At 44.8% G+C, this 22,511-nt stretch overlaps 1 protein-coding gene across 1 annotated transcript in view; it reads right to left on the bottom strand.

Annotated features, from left to right (window-relative positions):
* Positions 1 to 20,408, bottom strand: part of LOC144753484 (neurotensin receptor type 1-like) — a 46,973-nt gene extending 26,565 nt beyond the window's left edge. Inside the window, exon 1 of the mRNA XM_078641156.1 lies at positions 19,487 to 20,408. Coding sequence (XP_078497282.1) covers positions 19,487 to 20,393 — 907 coding nt within the window. The 5' untranslated portion in view covers positions 20,394 to 20,408. The remainder of the gene's footprint in view (positions 1 to 19,486) is intronic.
* Between the last annotated feature and the right edge of the window lie 2,103 nt (positions 20,409 to 22,511).

Below are 22,511 nucleotides of genomic sequence, written 5' to 3'. Positions count from 1 at the left end.
TCAGTTCAGTAGTTTGGGCTCTTCCCTTTTTCTGCACTTCTCTTTCGTCTTTCTGAACCTCACTTGACTCTTTCTGCACTTCTTTTGCCTCCTTCTGCACTTCTCTTGGTTCTTTCTGCACTTCTCTTGGCTCTTTCTGCACTTCTATTTCCTCTTTTTGCACTTCTCTTGCTTCTTTCTGCAACTCTCTTGCTTCTTTTTGCACCTTACTTGTCTCTCTCTGCACTTCTTTTGCCTCTTTCTGTACTTCTCTTGCCTCTTTCTGCACTTCCCTTCCTTCTTTCTGCACATCTCTTGCCGCGTTCTGTACTTCTATTTCCTCTTTCTGCACTTCTCTTTCTTTTTTCTGTACTTCTCTTGCCTCTTTCTGCACTTCTCTTCCCTCTTTTTGCACTTCTCTTCCCTCTTTCTGCACTTCTCTTTCCTCTTCCCTCTTTCTGTACCTCACTTGCCTTTCTGCACTTCTTTTGCCTCTTTCTGCACTTCCCTAGCTTCTTTCTGCACTTCTCTTGGCTCTTTCTGCACTTCTATTGCCTCTTTCTGCATCTCACTTGCTTCTTTCTGTACTTCATTTACCTCTTTCTGCACTTCTCTTACCTCTTTCTGTACTTCTCTTGTGTCTTTCTGCACTTCTCTTGGCTCTTCTGTACTTCTATTTCCTCTTTCTGCACTTCTCTTACCTCTGTGCGCTTCTCTTCCCTCTTTCTGCACTTCTCTTTCCTCTTTCTGCACTTCTATTGCCTCTTTCTGCACTTCTCTTCCTTCTTTCTGCACTTCTCCTGCCTCTTTCTGTATTACTGTTGCCACTTTCTGTACCTCGCTTGCCTTTTTCTGCACTTCTCTTGCCTCTTTCTGCACTTCTCTTGCCTCTTTCTGCACTTCACTTGCCTATTTGTGCACCTTACTTGGCTCTTTCTGTAACTCTATAGCCTCTTTCTGCACCTCACATGCCTCTTTCTGCACTTCTTTTGCCTCTTTCTGCACTTCTCTTGGCACTTTTCGTACTTCTTTTCTTTCTGCACCTCTCTTGCCTCTTTCTGCACCTCACTAGCATCTTTCTGTACCTCTCTTGCCTCTTCCTATACTTCTCATGCCTCTCTCTGCACTTCTCTTGCATCTTTCTGCAGTTCTTTTGTCTCTTTCTGTACCTCTCCTGCCTATTTCTGTACCTCACTTGCCTCTTTTTGCACTTCTCTTGTTTCTTTCTGCACCTCTCTTGTCTATTTCTGCACATTACTTGCCTCTTTCTGTACCACTTGTGCCTCTTTCTGCACCTCAATTCCCTCTTTCTGCACTTCTCTTATCCCTTTATGCATTTCTTGTCCCTCTTTCTGCACTTCTCTTGCCTCTTTCTGCACAAGTCTTGCTTTTTTCTGCAAATCTCTTGCCTTTGTGTACATATCTCTTGCCTGTTTCTGCATTTCTTTTGCCACTTTCTGCACATTTATTACTTTCTGCACCTCTGTTGCTTCTTTCTGCACATATCTTGCCTCTTTCTGCACCCCTGTTGCTTCATTCTTCACATCTCTTGGTTCTTTCTGCACTGCTCATGCCTCTTCTGTATCCCTCTTGCCTCTGTGCACCTCTTTTGCTTCTTTCTGCACTTCTCTCTCCTCTTTATGTACACCTCTTGACTCTTTCTGCACCTCTGTTGCTTCTTTCTGCACTTGTATTGCCTCTTTCTGCACCTCTCTTGCTACTTTCTGCACCCCCGTTGTCTCTTTCTGCACCCCTGTTGCCTCTTTCTCCACTCGTCTTCCCTCTTTCTGCACCTCTCTTGCTTCTTTCTGCACTTCTCTTGCCTCTTTCTGCGCCTCTTTTGCTTCTTTCTATACCCTTCTTCCTTTTTTCTGCACATCTCTTGCTTTTTACTGTACATCTCTTGCCTCATTCTGCACATCTCTTGTTCTTTTTGCACTGCTCATGCCTTTCTGTACCCCTCTTGCCCCTTTGTGCACCTCTTTTGCTTCTTTCTGCACTTCTCTCTCCGTTTTTTATACCCCTCTTGCCTCTTTTTGCACCTCTGTTGGTTCTTTCTGCACTTCCCTTGCTTCTTTCTACACCTCTGTTGCTTCTTTCAGCAATTCTTTTGCCTCTTTCTGCACTTCTCTTGCTTGTTTCTGTACCTCTCTTGCATCTTTATGTACCTCTGTTGTCTCTTTCTTCACTTCACTTGCTTCTTTCTGCACCTCTCTTGCCTCTTTCAGCACCTCTGTTGCTTTTTTCTGTACTTCTCTTGCCTCTTTCTGCACCCTTCACGCCTCTTTCAGCACCTCTGATACTTCTCTCTGCACTTCTTTTTTTTCTTTCTGTATTCCTCCTGCCTCTTTTTGTACTTCTTTTGTCTCTTTGTGCACCCCTCCTACCTTTTTCTGCACCCCTCTTGCCTCTTTTTGCACCTCTGTTGGTTCATTCTGCACTGCTATCGCTTTTTTTGGTACCTCTCCTGCCTCTTTCGGCATCACTGACTTAGAGGTAGTTTTAATTCCCCTGCCCTGTTATGTACTGGGGAATTTATGCCAATCACAGGGGTACCCCAACTGACAGTGTACCCTAGTGTATGTAGGTGTTTTTACTGCATTCTAAGTGTCTTTCAGCAGAGCACTGGTTCCGGGCCTGGTTAGTCAGAGTCAGTTACCATCAGTACCAGTCAGCAAAAAGTTAGGGGCACAGGATGACTTTGCAACAAGGCCTCTTTCTGCACCTCTGTTGGTTCTTTCTACATATCTCTTGCTTCTTTTTGCAACTTTCTTCAACTTACTTTCTGGACTTCTGTTGACTTTTTCTGCATTTCTCTTGCTTCTTTCTGTGCTTTTCTTACTCTTTCTGCACATGTCTTACCACTGTAGGAATAGTAAGAAATTAGCATTTAAAAAACCTTTGAAATTCACTGAATAAACCATAGGTTTCAGGGACGTTATAGTTAGAAATGATCATTTAAGAAACCTTTGAAATTCACTGAAAAAACCATAGGTTTCAGGGACATTTTAGTTACAAATTAGCATTTAAAAAACCTTAGAAATTCACTGAAAAAAACCACAGGTTTCAGGGACGTTATAGTTAGTTAGACATTTCACTCGCACAATACCAGAGAAATTCAGCCGTTATTGTACATCATTCATGACATGGTCAATGACATCACTGATGACATCTCAAATTACATCACTGATGACATCACTGATGACATCATCCACGTGATAATCTGATGCACCTCCTCATACCCAAATTTAACCTGTGATACACCCACTCTAAATTACAGACTACCATTTTCGAAACCATAGACACACCAAAACCAGTTACTACATACCCACTCAGTGATTCCTAGGTCTATACACACATCTACTCATTCACCCATACAGTAACTCATACATGCAGTCACTCATCAATACGGCACTATCATATGCCCTCATACACCTATAAAAACACTCACACAATACCACGCATCCATATATTTACTCACACACCTAGTCAGTCAGATCAATCACACTCCCATTTACTCAACCATACCGTTATACACACACCACCTCACTTATTCATACATATACTAACACATACTTATACTCTTATACAATCACTAATACAAGCACATACTCATCCATACAGCCACTCTCACAATCACTCACTCTCACAAATAGTCATTTATATACTCCAACACTCACATATACTGCCTTTTACATATGTAGTTACTCACACATGTACCACTGAGACATCCATTCACTCAACAACGCACCCATACACACACTCACCTACCCATACAGTCCCTCACAGATGTACAGATGACACCCAGCTCCTCTTCACTTGGAAGGAAAGTGAGCTGTCCCCCACAGTAGCCCAGTGTTGCCTTTCGGCCGTCTTCATATGGCTGGCTAGGGCACAGTTGAAGTGCAACGAGGGCAAGTCTGAGGTTCTTCTTTACGGTTCCTTCCCGACCGCCTTTTAGGGAGACTCTGTGGCCTCCAGAGTACCCCCAGCCTAAGTCATCTGGCAACTCTGTAAAAAATCTGGGAATCTGGTTTGGGGAGGATCTTAGATTTACCGTTCAGATAAAGCGACTTGCGGGCGGGTGCTTTGATATTTTAAAATCTCTCAGGAAGTTCTTCCGTCTGCTACCTAGGTCAGCCAGGGAAATGGTGACTCTGGCTCTTATCCTGTCCTGCATTGATTATGCTAATGGTCTGTATATTGGACTTCTAGGGTATCAGTCAAAAAAATTACAAGTAATACAGAATGCGGCAGCTAGGGTTCTGCTGCAAATCCCTGGGTGCTCAAGTATGAAACAGCACCTACGGGACTAGCATTGGTTGCCTGTAGTCAATCGAGTCCAGTTCAAGGCCCTTACTCTGGCTCATAGAGCCTTGCATGGTTTAGGCCCGGTCTATCTCCAGAGGTGCTTTTCCTTCTATGTCCCTCGCATAAATCTCCGCTCTGTTATTCAGCGCTTGACAGTCATTCCCCGCTTTCGTAGGGTTCGGCTAGGGGGTAGTTCCCTCTCTGTTAAAGCAGCGGAGGCCTGTAATTCCCTCCCTCTGGAGCTGCGTAATATTCAGGCTACCATGCTATTTAAGAAGCAGTTGAAGACCTTCTTTTTCAAGCAAGCCACCTAAAATTGCTGTTTTTCTGTTATGTCCACCAGTGCGCGATACAAATGTTTCATAACATAACATAATATAATATAACATAACATAACTCTTGAAGCCATACACCCAGTGAATCATCCATTCACACATCTATGCACAGAGTCAAACACCCCCCACCCACGCACACAGACACTCAGGCACCATACAGATACTCAGATAACCAATCAATAACCCATATAGACACTCATTTAGCTACTCACCAATCCATGCAACCACTACACACCACCTGACAAACTGATACAGACATTTACACAGTTTAGTCACTAACCCATGCATTCAGTAAAACACGTTTAATCACTCACTTATACAGACAGTCACGCACCTACTAAATCATCTATTCAGACACTTATACACCCACTCATTCTTTATTACACCTTGGCATATATATATATATATACATATATATATATATCTATTGGTCTAAGCTCCACCAATAGAGAACACAATGAAAACTTAAAAGGAAAACGCAAGCTGTGCCTAATTGAAATGGTTTTACGCACTGAAGAAGGCCTATGCCGAAATGCATTTGCGCAATAAAATCACCTTTAAACTCCCAAGAGTGCTCCACGATTCGTAGTTTTGTATAACAGATGCGGTTCACCCCCCGTCATTGGAAGCACCGGCCGAGTGTTCGACAAGCCTGGGTGAGCGAAGTTGTTGTTTATGTTGGCTTGTCCGAACCACTGCTAGCGGAACCCGGCAACCGAAGAGGATGTGGGCTATCCAAGTCCAAGGTTACCTGCCATATGAGGGACACCTACGGGACACCGCAAGAACGAACAAAGCAGCAGGCGAGGATGATAGGCGCAGCGAGCAGGTGTGAGTGACCACAGAGGCGGCAAAATATTGAGCAATGGGAAATGGCAATAAGCGCAAAACACCAATGTGGGGCATGATTGAACAGTTACATTGCATTATGGGACATTGATGCCTTTCCAGGTTGCCATAGACATTTCCATACATGGGGATGCCGCCCTATGATTGGTCTAAGCTCCACAAATAGAGAACACAATGAAAACTTAAAAGGAAAACGCAAGCTGTGCCTAATTGAAATGGTTTTACGCACTGAAGAAGGCCTATGCCGAAATGCATTTGCGCAATAAAATCACGTTTAAACTCCTGAGAGTGCTCCACGATTCGTAGTTGTTGTGTAACAGATGCGGTTCATCCCCCGCCATTGGAAGCACCGGCCGAGTGTTCGACAAGCCTGGGTGAGCGAAGTTGTTGTTTATTTTGGTTTGTCCGAACCACTGCTAGCGGAACCCGGCAACCGAAGAGGATGTGGGCTATGCCTAATTGAAATGGTTTTATGCACTGAAGAAGGCCTATGCCGAAATGCATTTGCGCAATAAAATCACGTTTAAACTCCTGAGAGTGCTCCACGATTCGTAGTTGTTGTGTAACAGATGCGGTTCACCCCCGCCATTGGAAGCACCGGCCGAGTGTTCGACAAGCCTGGGTGAGCGAAGTTGTTGTTTTATATATATATATATATATATATTAGTGATGTCATTAGTGATGTCATTTGAGATGTCATCAGTGATGTCACTGACCATGTCATGAATGATGTGATATGTAATGTCATCAGCAGTGCATTGAGAGGGCGCGAGTTATAGTTAGCTGAACTAACTATAACGGCCGAATTTCTCTGGTTTTGTACGAGAGTAAAGTCTAACTAACCATAACATCCTTGAAACCTGCTCTCTCTTTCAAAATTCAAACCAAATTGCTTTTCCACACGGGGAGCTGCATCTTAGCAGCTCCCCATGTGGAAAAGCAATGCCGGCTCCCGAAGGATGCGGGTAACCGGCGGGACCGTGGGGGTGTTGAGGACCCCCCCCCACGATCACCAACGGAGAGGGCCAGCCCAGGGGGATGGGGTCCCTGGGGCTACAAGTGGCCCGGGAGGGGGGCCACGCGGCCCCCCTCACCAAAATTTAAAAATATATATAAAAAAAAGAACAAAGGCTGGCCCCGGGGGATGGGGTCCCTGGGGCCATAAATGGCCTAAGGAGGGGGCAAGGCAGACCCCTCCAAAAAAAAATGTTTTACAATATGGCCATGCCCCGGGGGATGGGGTCCCTGGGGGCAGATTTTGGCCTCAGGAGGGAGGCCACGCGGCCCCCTTGCCAAAATAAAAAAAAAAAAAATACACTTGGGGGCAGGCCATGGGGGATGGGGTCCCCAGGGCCAAGAATATTAGGGAAAGAAGGGGGGGGCACACAGACCCCTTCTTACATTTTTTTTAAAAAAGGACTTGCATCGCTCCGGAGGCCACCCCCCCTCCTTTGAGTACTCTGCAAACGCGCCCCCTGGCGCGTTTGCTGATGGGGAAAGAATTCTGCTTGAATTAGCCCAACTAGCCCACCAGGAACCTCCAGTATGCTCCAGGGGGCTGCGTTGCAAAGAGGTGTTCTAAGGCCACGTCCCATTTTAGACTCTCTGCAACGCAGCTCTGTGGCACTTACTGGAGGTAGCTGGTGGGCTTGTTGCACCCCAGGGACCCTCAGTATTCAAGGGGAGTTAATTCCCCAACTTAAAACGTGCCACGGGGCGCGTTTGCACAGTGGTGAAGGGAGGGGGCGGGGCCTGAGTTGACATGTGTGCAAACACACCCTGTGGCCCACTTTAAGTTGGGGAATTAATTCCTCTTCAATCCTGCGGGTCCCTGGGGGCCAAAAACACAGCTCTCTGGCGCATACTGGAGGTACCTGGTGGGCTACTTGGCCTCCAGGGACCCTCAGGATTGAGGAGGAATTAATTCCCCAACTTAAACCGCGCCCAGGGTGTGTTTGCACACATGTCACTTCAGGCCACGCCCCCTTCCTCCACCACTTTGCAAACGCGCCCCGTGGGGTGTTTTAAGTTGGGGGATTAACTCTCTTTCAATACTGAGGGTCCCTGAGGGCCAACTAGCCCAACAGGTATCTCCAGTATGCGCCAGGGAGCTGCATTGCAGACAGGTGTTCAGAGGCCATGCCCCTTTTTACACCTCTCTGGAACACAGTTCTGTGGTGCTTACTGGAGGTACCTAGTGGGCTAGTTAGACCCTAGGCACCCTTAAGATTCAAGGAGACTTAATCTCTCAACTTAGAACAGCCACAGGGCGCGTTTACACAGTGGAGAAGGGAGGGGACGGGTCCTGAGGTGACGTGTGCAAACACGCCCTGGGGCGCATTTTAGGTTGGAGAAATAATTCCTCTTAAATCCTGAGGGACCATGGGGGCCAACTAGCCCAACAGGTGCTTCTAGTAAGCGCCACTGCGGTGAGATGAGAGGTGGTGCAGGCTTTGCCCCTTTTTACACCTCTCTACAATGGTGCTTACTGGACGTACCTAGTGGGCTAATTTGCCCCAAGGGACCCTCGGGATTCAAGGGGAGTTAATCTCCCAATTTAAAATGGCCACAGGGCATGTTTACACAGTGGGGAAGGGAGGGGATGGGGCCTGTGGTGACGTGTGCAAACACGCCCTATGGCACGTTTTAAGTTGGGGAAATAATTCACATTCAATACTGAGGGCCCAAGGGGGCCAACTAGTCCACCAGGTGCTTCCAGTAAGCGCTACAGCGCTGTGTTGCAGAGAGGTGGTCGGGCCATGCCTATTTTTTCTGCAACGCAGCTCTGTGGTGATAACGAGAGATACCTGATGGGCTAGTTGTACCCAAGGGACACTCAGGATTCAAGGGGACTTTATCCCCCAAATTAAAACGGTCACAGTGCGTGTTTGCAGCTCAGCTCAGCCCCCCTCCCTTCACCAGTGTGCAAATGTGCCCTGTGGCGCGTTTTAAGAGTTAGTTTTAATCCCCCGACCCTATTATATACTAGAGGCTTACAGAGGAGGTCATGCTAATAACAGGGGTACCCCACGCATAGTGTTCCCTAGTGAAGGAAGGTGTTTTAACTGTATTCTAAGTGTCTTTTAGCATAGCACTGGCTCTAGGACTGGTTAGTCAGAGGCAGTTACCACCAGTACCCATCTGAAAAAGTTGAGGGTACAGGATGATTTTGCAACAAAGGCCTCTTTCTGCTCCTCTGTTTGTTCTTTCTGCACGTCTTCTTTCTTCCTGCACTTTTCTTCGTCTTTGAGGACTTCTGTTGCTTCTTTCTGCATTTCTTTTTCTTCTTTCTGTGTGTTTTTTCTCCTTTCTTCACATGTCCTACCTCTGTAGGAATAGTTAGAAACTAGCATTTAAAAAAGCTTTGAAATTCACTTAAAAAACCATAGGTTTCAGTTACGTTAAAGTTAGGAATTAGCATTTAAAAAACCTTTGAAATTCACTGAAAAAAACATAGGTTTCAGGCACGTTATAATTAGGAATTAGCATTTCAAAAACCTTGGAAATTCAATGAAAAAACCATAGGTTTCAGGGGCATTATAGTTAGCTGGACATTTCACTCGTACAAAACCATAGAAATTCCCCCGTTATAGTTAGTTCAGCTAACTATAACTCGCGAGCCCACAATGCACTGCTGATGACATCACATATTACATCACTCATGACATGGTCAGTGACATCACTCATGACATCTCAAATGACATCACTGATAACATCACTGATGACATCATCCTTGTGATAGAGTGGCAGACCTCCTCTCACCCTAATATAACCTTTCATTCAAAAATAGGAACTATCATTTTCAAATAAATTGACATATCAATACCAGTTACAACGACCTATTCAGTAATTCCAAGAGCTACATCCACATCCACTCTTTCACCAACAGTCCTATATAGTCCCTCATACATGTACTCACTCATCATATGTACTCATACACCTATACATCCTGTTACACACCGCCACTCATTCATAGTTACTCACACACATAGTCACTCATGCTAATAAAGATTCAAACATCCATTTACTTGTATATACCGTTATACACACACCACTACACTTACTTCTACTGAAACGTACACAAACCTACTCTCTTAAACAGTCACTTATAGAAACACATACTTATTTATACAGGAACTTTTCCAATCTCTCACTCACACTTGTACTCACTTATATACACCAATACTCACATATACTAGTTTAAAACATATGTAGTTACTCATAAAGACACTATTGAGACAGTCATTCACTCTCTAACACACCCATACACACACTCATCCACCCATACAGTCCTGCACACATGCTGTCTTCAAAACACATACAAACAGCGAGTCACTCATTCATGCATCTATGCGCTAAGTAATACCCCCCACCGAACCATACAGACACTCAGACACTCATACTGATACTCAAAAAAAACAACTAATAACCCATATAGACACTCATGTAGCTTCTCACCAACCCATGCAGCCAATTATACACAAAGTGAGAGACTGATACAGATATTTACATATTTAAACATTACTCACTAACCCATGTTTTCACTAAGACACACTTAATCAGTCCGTTATACAATAAGTATTATAAAACAAATCATCCATTTAGACACTCATTTACCCATTTATTCTTCCATTGAGCTTGAGATATACATACATAAAACATGTTTAATTTTCAGAAAAACACACATTCATTGGATGATGTCATCAGTGATGTCATTTGAGATGTCATCAGTGATGTCATGAGTGATGTCACTGGCCATGTCATGAATGATGTAATATGTGACGTCATCAGCAGTGCATTGCGGGCACACGAGTTATAGTTAGCTGAACTAACTATAACAGGGTAATTTCTATGGTTTTGTACGAGTGAAATGTCCAGCTAACTTTAATGCCCCTGAAACCTATGTTTTTTTTCAGTCAATTTCTAGGGTTTTTTAAATGCTAATTCCTAACTATAACGTGCCTGAAACCTATGTTTTTTTCAGTGAATATATTATATGAATATGTATGTGATAAACTACCAGTCCCAGAAAGCATTGCCTCAGGTGCTACACCTGCGTATATTTACTGTGGGTATTTACTGGTGTTTGCCGCTTGCCGTCATGTCACATGGTCTGCCACTGAAGAGGGCGTTGGACCAAACCGCGTCTGGCAGCAAAAGGACTTTGTTCGTGGCTCGCGCCCTGGCATTGGCATTAATTCCTACCCGTAAGTGCATTCCCACCTTGGGGCAACTCTTTCTGCCATTTGTTTGCGGCCGGCCCGGTCGCGGGTTTGCACTACCGCGGACAAACTGAAGGTCCACAGCTGCCTCATTTGGGCAGCGTATTGTGGTACGGGAGGTGCCTTTTACTTGCGGGGTGCTTGCGGGGACATTGGCAATCCTTTTAACACTTTTTTACATGTGAATGGCGGCGGCGACCCACCTGGGTTCCACTGATAAACTACCAGTCCCAGAAAGCATTGCCTCAGGTGCTACACCTGCGTATAATTACTGTGGGTATTTACTGGTGTTTGCCGCTTGCCGTCATGTCACATGGTCTACCACGGAAGAGGGTGTTGGCCGGAAGCGCGTCTGGCAGCAAAAGGACTTTGTTCGCGGCTCGCGCCCTGGCTTTGGCATTAATTCCTACCCGTAAGTGCATTCCCACCTTGGGGCAACTCCTTCTTCCATTTTTTGCGGCCGGCCCGGTCGCGGGTTTGCACTACAGCGGACAAACTGCGGGTCCACAGCTGCCTCATTTGGGCAGCGTATTGTGGTACAGGAGGTGCCTTTTACTTGCGGGGTGCTTGCGGGGACATTGGCAATCCTTTTAACACTTTTTTACATGTGAATGGCGGCGGCGACCCACTTGGGTTCCACTGATAAACTACCAGTCCCAGAAAGCATTGCCTCAGGTGCTACACCTGCGTATAATTACTGTGGGTATTTACTGGTGTTTGCCGCTTGCCGTCATGTCACATGGTCTGCCACTGAAGAGGGCGTTGGCCCGAAACGCATCTGGCAGCAAAAGGACTTTGTTCGCGGCTCGCGCCCTGGCTTTGGCATTAATTCCTACCCGCAAGTGCATGCCCACCTTGGGGCACCTCTTTCTTCCATTTGTTTGCGGCCGGCCCGGTCGCGGGTTTGCACTACAGCGGACAAACTGCGGGTCCACAGCTGCCTCATTTTGGCAGCGTATTGTGGTACGGGAAGTGCCTTTTACTTGTGGGGTGCTTGCGGGGACATTGGCAATCCTTTTAACACTTTTTTACATGTGAATGGCGGCGGCGACCCACTTGGGTTCCACTGATAAACTACCAGTCCCAGAAAGCATTGCCTCAGGTGCTACACCTGCGTATAATTACTGTGGGTATTTACTGGTGTTTGCCGCTTGCCGTCATGTCACATGGTCTGCCACTGAAGAGGGCTTTGGACCGAAACGCGTCTGGCAGCAAAAGGACTGACTTTGGCATTAATTCCTACCCGTAAGTGCATTCCCACCTTGGGGCAACTCTTTCTTCTATGTACACAAATTGATTACCCCTGTTCCTGGTCGTCCTATCATTTCGGCACGAGGCAGTATGAATGAAAACTTATCCAAGTACATTGATTATTTTCTCCAACCTCACATGACTTCACTCCCATCCTATCTTAAAGACACTACAGACTTTTTGGTTAAAATTAAACATGTCAACTGGTGTTCTGATTTCTGTTTTTTTGGTGATGGACATTGAATCTTTGTATACAAGCATTAATCATTCCCAAGGTATGGAGGCTGCCAAATACTATTTGGATAACCGCGATGTAATCCTGCGAGATCATAATAACATGTTGGTAGAAATGATTACGATCTGTTTAACTAACAACCATTTCCAATTTGAAAATGAATTTTACCATCAGGAACGTGGTGTTGCCATGGGCTCGTGCTTCTCCCCCAGCTATTCATGTTTACATGTTGGCTGGTGGGAGGAGCACATGCTAGGCAAAAACCACAGCCAGTGGCTTTCACATCTAGCCTATTACTGGAGTTTCATCGATGATATATGCATCATATAGAATGGTTCGCAGGCTCAGGCTCAGAAATTTGTAGACGAGATTAACATCAATACTCGCAATTTAAAATTCACTGCTACCATCACATCAGACTCTGCTGAGTTTCTTGATGTACAGATGTACATTGAGAAGAGTAGGCTCCACACCAAATTGTATAGGAAAACAACGGCAGGCAATGCCATTCTGCATGCCCATAGTGCTCATCCATCCCATACAATTAACAGTGTTCCATTTGGCAAATTTGTTCGCATCAAAAGAATCTGTAGTGATCCAATTGCATCGGATCAATGTCTAGTTGAATCAACTCAGAGGTTTCTCGAGCGCGGTTACAAACCTGAATTGTTGAACCGCGCCCTCTCGAAAGCATCTCTACTTTCGAGGGATGAATTACTGACCCCTAGAACTTTGACTATTTCTGATAACAGTTCCAGTGGTTCTGTTTGTCTCATTACCACCTATTGCTCACAAGAACGCATGTTGAGACGGATTATTAATTCAGAATGGCCTATTGTTTTAACGGATGTCATTTTGGGTCCCATCTTACCCAAATTACCGGCGATTACTTTCAGGAGGGCTCCCTCCATGAAAGATGTACTGGACAAGACCCAACCTGAATTAACAACGAAACAAACTTGGCTGTCTAAAACAGGTTTTTTCAAATGCACGTCTTGCCGCGCTTGTACTTTTGCAAAGAACGGCACACACTATAAATCTGCAATTAATGATAAACCGATCGCCATTACAGAATATCTGACATGCCGTAGTGATTTTGTCATCTATCAACTAACGTGTACATGCAACTTGTCATTTATTGGCAGCACTAAATTGCCAGCCAATCAACGTATTTTACAGCATATATGGGCAATTGTGAATTCGGACAGTAATTACCCGGTGGCTCGCCACTTCAAAGCTATCCATGGTCATAAATTGAAAGATCTCCAGTACACACTTTTAGGGTCGGTTCCCAACCCCGGACGGGGGGGGGGGGGAGATAGAGAAAAACTCCTTAGACAAAGAGAGACATATTTTATTTTATTACTTGATTCCAAGGCACCAATGGTTTAAATGCAATTGATGAACTTCACAATTTTTTATAACTGAAACTTTAAATCCATTTTTGCTGTTTCTGTGGAATTTTGTCTAAAGATAGGTTATTTTTGAGTAATCTGATAATGCACCGATTTTGGAAGATATACATTTATGTATGCTAAATGAATTAGTAGGATTTTCATAATTTGTGCTTCAGCTGTTTTCGTTCATAATTACATATTTTTTATAAATTGTTTGTTCCCCCAGTATACACAAGCACTTTTGGTCTAGTTGGCATATTGTATATCATGTTCTATTTTCACTTTGGTACGTTTGTTACAAGGAGAAATGTTCTTTTGAACATTGTGGTTGGGTTGTTAGGGGAGGTAGTGGCAACTTTAAGTAAAATATATGGGGTTTGAAACATACTGTATGTAATTTATCAATAATTTATTCTACATAGAATCAAGCTCCTATTGAGAAACCTATATTCAACATTAGAAATTGGTAAAGTTGCTTTATTACCCTCATTTTTTATGAAATCATCATCATAGATCATAGTTCATTCAATCATACCTTGAACCTTTGAATATGAGCACTATGCTCTGATTGTTATCATGACTTTGCCTTGTGTACATAGCATATTTTCTAATGTAATGGTTGTTTTCATTTCATAATGATTTGAGCACTATGCTTGCATTTGTTTTGCTGTGTTTGAGTGTTTTATTGAACACACATACATTGTGATCTATATATTCATGAGTTAATTTTATGCCAATTTGTTGTTATGTGCTTTTCATCTCTTTTTCTATGGGTGATAGAGCCTTTCAATCACTATATATTGTTACACCTACTTTGGGCGCGTCATGTGACCAAGCTCCGCCTGCGGAGCGAAACGCGCCAAGGAGAGCATTTGCTCTGCACTTGCTGTAATAAATTTCCACTGCGAACACAATTGATGGTGTGATGGCGCTTTACTTTAAAGCTTAATCTGTGTGAAGGAGAAGAGGTCTGTGCATGTTGCGATACCGCTTCGATAGCGGTCAGGATTGCTCAAAGATATATATATATATATATATATATATATATATATTTTTTTTTATTATTATTATTATTTTTTTTCCAAACAAAGCCCTGGCGCTCAGGCGGGCACACGATGTTGTCCTGTACTTAACAGTGTTTTCTGCCTCGTCGCAGTTCGCTGTCAGTCCTCCTCAATTTTCACATGCTCGACGCGTTTCGAGGCAATCGCGCCTCTTCTTCATGAGCTAAACATGCAGGCACTGTCTTTGCATCACCTATTTATTCATTGTTGCTTCAATCAATTGGAACCGCCTTTAGTGGGCGTGACTCGGTTGGTGTCCTGTCATATTGCATGCTGGTATTTGCGCCGCGGAAACAGGCTGAGCACCATTTCTGCAAGGAAAGGCTGAGAAGGACACCATTTCCTTCTCTTTCAGCACGTTGCCCCTTCGCAAAATTGACTCGTGAACTCAGGAACTCCGCCCTACTAAGGAAAATGACAAGCTTAAAATTAACAGAAAGACACTGAACCTACCATGGTAAAATACTAGTAGCTCACCTAAAGAACTGCAAATACCAGCATGCAATATGACAGGACACCAACCGAGTCACGCCCACTAAAGGCGGTTCCAATTGATTGAAGCAACAATGAATAAATAGGTGATGCAAAGACAGTGCTTGCATGTTTAGCTCATGAAGAAGAGGTGCGATTGCCTCGAAACGCATCGAGCATGTGAAAATTGAGGAGGACTGACAGCGAGCTGCGACGAGGCAGAGAACACTGTTAAGTGCAGGACAACGTCGTGTGCCCGCCTGAGCGCCAGGGCTTTGTTTGGAAAAAAATATATATATATATACATATATTGTATATGTATATATATATATATATGCTCACACACACACATATATCTTTGTTAATCCTGCCCAAAAAAAAAGCATTCAGTATGTAGTGCAGGAAGCAGGAACTCTTTGTTTTACATTGTACATCCTCCCTCCCTCACCCATGTTAGAAATTGCTGACTTGCTAAAAACGTCATTGGACATTAGCACGAGGCGTAGCTTATTGATTGCTGCTTTAAATTTTGAAACTACTGGAGCAAAGTTTAGCTTGACATTTTATGATGTGTCTTAAAGTATATCTACAATGCAAAACGGAGCTCATTTTTTGCAATTAACTACACTCCACTCTTATCCATCCTCTACCTCTACATCAAGCTTTAAACTTTAAAACAGACTCTTCTCTATTCTGTAATAATTTGGTTTGAACCAGCATACTCCTGGAAGTTTCTGCACTCATTCAGACAGATTAGATATCTTTTTTCTAGAACTGCATAGATGAAAGCCTGTATAGCATACCTATATGTAGGATGTTAACCCACGAAGATGTCACTGAAAAAGAAGAAGTGTCTGGTTTCTGAAAGGAGAAAAACCAAAGGGGATGATGGACGGAGCGTTGACAATACAAACACTCACCCCCAGTCAACTGATCTGGGTTTAATCCATCACCGTTCTTAAGCTCACTCCGCCACCCCAGTTCAGACATGGCCATAGGCAAATCAGTCTGACCCTGTGCCTCATGGGAACAGTCCAGCCCGAACTGCCAAGCCATGTCTTCCCTGGACCGGAATCAAGCTTCCCAGGACCGGTTTCTGGCATTACAGCCGTCTTCAGCCGGGCTTGCTTGAATCCAGTGGCAAAGTGAGCAAGGGACTCACGTCTGAGCATACCCTGCCAACTTAGGGCGAACAAAGAAAAACCAAAGGGGATGATGGACGGAGCGTTGACAATACAAACACTCACCCCCAGTCAACTGATCTGGGTTTAATCCATCACCGTTCTTTAGCTCACTCCGCTTCCCCAGTTCAGACATGGCCATATGCAAATCAGTCTGACCCTGTGCCTCATGGGAACAGTCCAGCCCGAACTGCCAAGCCATGTCTTCCCTGGACCGGAATCAAGCTTCCCAGGACCGGTTTCTGGCATTACAGCCGTCTTCAGCCGGGCTTGCTTGAATCCAGTGGCAAAGTGAGCAAGGGACTCACGTCTGAGCATACCCTGCCAACTTAGGGCGAACAAAGAAAAACCAAAGGGGATGATGGACGGAGCGTTGACAATACAAACACTCAACCCCAGTCAACTGATCTGGGTTTAATCCATCACCGTTCTTTAGCTCACTCCGCCACCCCAGTTCAGACATGGCCATATGCAAATCAGTCTGACCCTGTGCCTCATGGGAACAGTCCAGCCCGAACTGCCAAGCCTTGTCTTCCATGGACCGGAATCAAGCTTCCCAGGACCGGTTTCTGGCATTACAGCCGTCTTCAGCCGGGCTTGCTTGAATCCAGTGGCAAAGTGAGCAAGGGACTCACGTCTGAGCATACCCTGCCAACTTAGGGCGAACAAAGAAAAACCAAAGGGGATGATGGACGGAGCGTTGACAATACAAACACTCAACCCCAGTCAACTGATCTGGGTTTAATCCATCACCGTTCTTTAGCTCACTCCGCCACCCCAGTTCAGACATGGCCACATGCAAATTAGTCTGACCCTGTGCCTCATGGGAACAGTCCAGCCCGCACTGCCAAGCCATGTCTTCCCTGGACCGGCACAGGGTCAGACTGATTTGCATATAGCCATGTCTGAACTGGGGTGGCAGAGTGGGCTAAAGAACGGTGATGGATCAAACCCAGATCTTTTGACAGGGTGTGAGTGTTTGATTGGTTCTAATGCTCCGTCCATCACCACCCCCTTTTGTACTGCTTTGGCCGTCGTAAGTGTGGCAGGGTATGCTCAGACGTGAGTCCCTTGCTCACTTTGCCACTGGATTCAAGCAAGCCGGGCTGAAGACGGCTGGAATGCCAGAAACCGGTCCTCGGAAGCTTGTTTCCGGTCCAGGGGAGGCATGGCTTGGCAGTTCGGGCTGGACTGCTCCCATGAGGCACAGGGTCAGACTGATTTGCATATAGCCATGTCTGAACTGGGGTGGCAGAGTGGGCTAAAGAACGGTGATGGATCAAACCCAGATCTTTTGACTGGGTGTGAGTGTTTGATTGGTTCTGATGCTCTGTCCATCACCACCCCCTTTTGTACTGGTTTCTGAAAGGGGCATGTGCAGATGATGGAAGTAATAGAGTTCCAGATGTTTTGGGGTGCTTCCTGAAAATGTTTGAGCTACGGTTGTATATTTCTTTAACAAAGGTGGTTCTAAGAGTGTGGAAGCAGAGAGATCGCCCTCTGAGGAGGTTAGTTTCCGATTCTGCGCCAGGTATTTCTAGACATTTCAAAGTATTATACTTGACGTTGTGCATATACCAAAATGCGGGGGTGGACATAGTCTGCTTCTGATTTTATTTCTAATCTGAGCATTACTAGCCCCACACCGGAATTCATAACGTGACAATCTGATAACTACATCCACAAATTTGATATGGATAGGAATTTTAGCAACCCACCCAAACAACCCACAGACTCAGAGGCTTCTCTACTGAGGAGAAACCTAAAAGCATCAACTCTACCTCCTTTAAAAATTCCTTTACACTGAATATTTATGGACACCATTAAATATAGGATTTCTACCATTGTTGACCACATTGACCCACTTAAATTCAGAAAGCATAAATAGTCATATCACCATCATTTTCTTGGATTACTATTGATCCAGTTTAAATGAAATGAAAGAGCAAGCAACTAGAAATGTGTCATCTAAACTCCTAGAGAGTACCCAAGCACTCCATTCTCAGAACCAAAACGCCTACTATCAATCTTGAATCTCTGAAGTTGAAAATTCATATTAGGAACTGGTCGGAGATTATCACATACTAGTAACTTCTCTACAACCAGCTGCATATCCACTACCCTTGCAAAACATTTTGTTTTGACATCGTCCTTTTTCATCAATATAGTGACCACCACGTCCTCCAGTGCATCAATCACCAAAAAACAACATGCAAAGAGGCTACCACCTGTTTTCACCTGCCTTGCTCTGCTCAATGTCCCAACTGATCAAGAAACTAAGCTAACCAGAACTCAGGCCACCTTCAAACAAATGTTGCCACCAAAAACATATATTGCCAAATTAGCCAGCCTATGCCTCCCAGTCCTCTTCCATCACATCACCATGCTCACCAACAGGTCTTGAAACATACCATCATCACACCTCTTGTAAAACAACGAGAGTCAGTCCAGGGACCTTATCTAATTTTCATCTACTTTCTGGTATTGCCAGCTTGACAAATGCCCCTTTGGAAGATTGTCTCAAGGCTCACTGTTCATGCTGAGCCTCACTGTATCTTCAGTGCCGCTTCTGTCTAACTAGGACGCAGGCCGAGCCCTGATTAAAATCTGGTAGGAGCTCATTCCCTCCTTATATCAAAACCTAGGCTTTGCATTGATCATTTCGCATATCTCACTGCATTAGACACCGACGCACAGGTTGAGCTCCTAACTATCTGGCACTTCAGGCCTAGAATGTCACAATGGGCCTTGATTTGTTCAATTTCTGCCTGGATAACTGGATGTATCAGGTTTAGCTTGAGACTTTCCTTTGCAAAATTGCTTCCTTGAAAAACAGGATACCTCTAGGATCTGCACTGCCCCAGCTTATTTAATGCTTGCATGAGTGCACTGGCCTCGATCATCATGTAAGGACACCAACTCAAGAAATTTGAGGGAAGACCTCACCATACTCTCAGGGCTACAAACTGCAATTCAGGGAATATGTCATGCAAACCTTTTGTCCACCCACACTCTGGTACATTTTGAATACCTTCCCCTTTTAACATTCCCTCCCCTCCTTCCCATCTTAGTGCTTTGCAACAGCTTTAAAGTAGTTCTCAGGCCATATTATGTTATGTCACATATCAAGACTGACCATGACATCCTACTTAATAATCATTAAAGTGTGAGGCAAAAAGGAAATGACTCACCCATGAGCTGCCGTGCTTTTTTCTCTGAGAGAGGGCGGTTCCTTGTACAGCTAGCATGAGCTGAGGAGAAATTGCATCCCCGGGTGCCAGTGAGACCAATCTGCTCTCTCTGCCTGTGGTTGAGGTTCAGATGATGGAAGATGAGAAGATGGAAGATCATGATGGTGACCAACGGCATGACAAAGCATAAAGCGCTGCGCACTTGTACAATGCTCTTGTACACAATGTATGGCTTCTGCTCGAGCATCTCACACACCGTGGAATCAAGCACTGCCTCTTCCTGCGAGGTGGCAGTATAGTCCAGGATGCAGGCAGCTGATTGGCCGTAGACCATGGCAACGGGCACAGCAGTGATGAAGGAGATCAGCCAGATAACGCCTAGGAGGTAAGCCATGCGAGACTGACGGAGGCCTGTAATGGACCACATTGGATGGCAAATTGCGATGTACCTCTCCGCTGTAAAGGCGATGATTGTCCAGCTGGTGGTAACACAGTAGACTTGTCGGATCATGAAGTAGAGCTTGCAGACAGGGTCAGTGAGGGACCAAGGGTAGTACTGCCAGAAGTATCTATACAGGGTGACTGGAATAGTCAGCAGCAGTAGGACGTCAGCCATAGCCAGGCTCAGGAGGTAAAAGCGGACGGCGCTCACCCTCATGCGCCCGTTCCTCAGCAAGGTGAGGATGGTAAGGCCATTGGCCATGATGCCAAAAATGAAGAGAAGGCTGTAAAATATGGTTGCCGGAATGGCAATATGATTGGGTTCCTGTTGCTGGGCACCAATGAAGAGATGGTGACTGCTTTCTCTAGTCAGGTTTGTGCTTGTAGTTTCGTTCCATAAAGACTCATTCTCAAAGCTGATGTGTTTCAAGCACTCATTGGGAAACGACGCGATTGATTGGTTCATGTTTACACCAGAGCAAAGTTGCCTGCGCTCTGCTAGAGGTGTCCAGAGAAAGCACGAGCCCCTTCAGACGATGTCTCTCGAGAGCACCATATGTATTCCTTTAGCTGAACCCTGCACGGCGTGACAAGCACTCGGTTCAGGTCTGTGGTGCCTCTTTTGATAGCTGGATGTGACGCAGCTCCTCTGCCGTCTCTTCATCCTGAGTGGAAAAAGTACAAAAGAGTTATTGCTGCGGCTTTGTATGCCTACCACTGAAGTCACAGCAGAGTCAACAATTTTCTTTGTCCACAGAAATGTCTTAAACGAGCGTTTTCTCGCTGGATGGGCAGAGCGGTACAATCAAACACAATTTCGATGCTTTTGATGACTGAGACGCGCGCACGTGCATACACAATCTTTTCCCCCATTCTGCTAACATGTGACAAAAAAGCAATGCATTTAAAATGAATATTATTAGGCAATGAGAAAGGAAGGCCGTGTGGGGTTGGAACCTTAAAGAGACTATAAGGGCGCAATTCATGTAGGCATTTTCGGCCATAAACATGGGTTTGGGGATGAAATTACCTCACAAACCCATGCCAGGAATTTACAAAAGTATTCCTGGCAGGCGTTACTGTATTACTACTGCATATTTCTTCGCTATTAATGAGGAAAAAACACAATAGGAACTTCTACACGGGGGAGGGAGGGTGCGCTTTGCAAAGCCTGTTTAACACTCACTGCACGCTGGTCAATGCCCACAGTAAAGATGTATTTCCTGGCCTTCTCAAAGCTTTGAAGAGACCCCCTTCCTACCCTGGAAATGGCTGGAAAGTGAATGTAGACCAAGCCTGGAGTAATTCATTTGCCAGAATGGATCAAAGTGATTTCTTCATGGGAAATCTTATTTTTGTTGGGAAAATGATTTCTCTGTGGATATTAAAAAAAAATAATAATCTGTGTTTACACAGTGAACTCCATTCCACCTTGAGGAAATCTACGCAATGTACAGTTCCTCACAGGGGTAATGGGAGCCTACTGGAGATGGCACATAGTATTCCCAGGTGTATGCCCAGATACCTGTGTCTGACCCAGCTTCGATAATTAAAAAAAGCATAAAGTGCCTTCAGGCGGAGATGTAAATGCTCGACGGTGTCTTTAATTTTTGCTTTCATGAATCGTGGTGCTTAACTGCAGCTTGCAATTACTGCCTGCTTCCTGGCCAATTATTCCTAAAAATATTTTTAGAAAGGTAGCACAGTCCCCAACAAATGTGCTCTAGTGTGAGAGAGGGAAAATGCTAGCAAGCCACGATGCTCATAATTAAACCAAGAAAGAAAGGCATAACTCTGTGATCCACGGCAGAACTTCATGATTAGCATACGACTGGAAATTGTGCCCGTCTCTTTCTAAAGAGAAAATGACAAATGCATCTTAGGTTGGCCAATCTAAGAGGTGAAAATAAGCTCGAAAGAGTATGGCCACATTAAAGAGATGACAGAGAGAGAGAGAGAGAGACAGAGAAAGTCACAGGGTGAAAGACATTAAGAGGAAGTAGAGGGAGATCACCATTAAAGAGACAGAATACCTCATTTGGGTTAAGTAGAACAAAAGGACCATCAACAATTGGGGGTCCTTCCGCCACACCAAACCTGCGATTACCTTGCTCAATTTAGAGTTGGAGAATTTGTTGGTTACTGTTGATGGAGTCTCCACTGCCAATGGTAATCCCTGACTCAGTGGTGTAGGAGAGTGGGGTCTGCAATCCCATGGCCACCCCAGATTTTTGCTTTTTGCTTCACTGGTTTACGACTTTCCCTGGCTGTGGGCCTGCTAATCAGACCCACAGCCTAGCTGTTCTCTCTCTAAAATTACAACCATGTACCCTAGGTGCATTTACCAATTGGTACTGGGCCACCTTATCAGTCCCTGTACAGTATACCTTAGGTATCCAGGGCATAGGTGTACCCAGGGCCTACCAGGGGCTGCAGCATGTATTATGCCACCCCTGGCTGGCCATCCAATACAGACACAACTGGCTGCATGACAGCTGGGGCAAGGTGGTGTAATCACCCTTTGCTTTAGATATAGTTCCCTATATCTAAACCTAAAATGGACACATATATTCCTATCAGTCAC

This window comes from Lissotriton helveticus, chromosome 5_1 (assembly GCF_964261635.1).
Source record: "Lissotriton helveticus chromosome 5_1, aLisHel1.1, whole genome shotgun sequence".
Classification (NCBI taxonomy): Eukaryota; Metazoa; Chordata; class Amphibia; order Caudata; family Salamandridae; genus Lissotriton; species Lissotriton helveticus.
The sequence above is the reverse complement of the archived record's forward strand: the minus strand, read 5'-3'. Positions and strand labels throughout refer to the sequence as shown.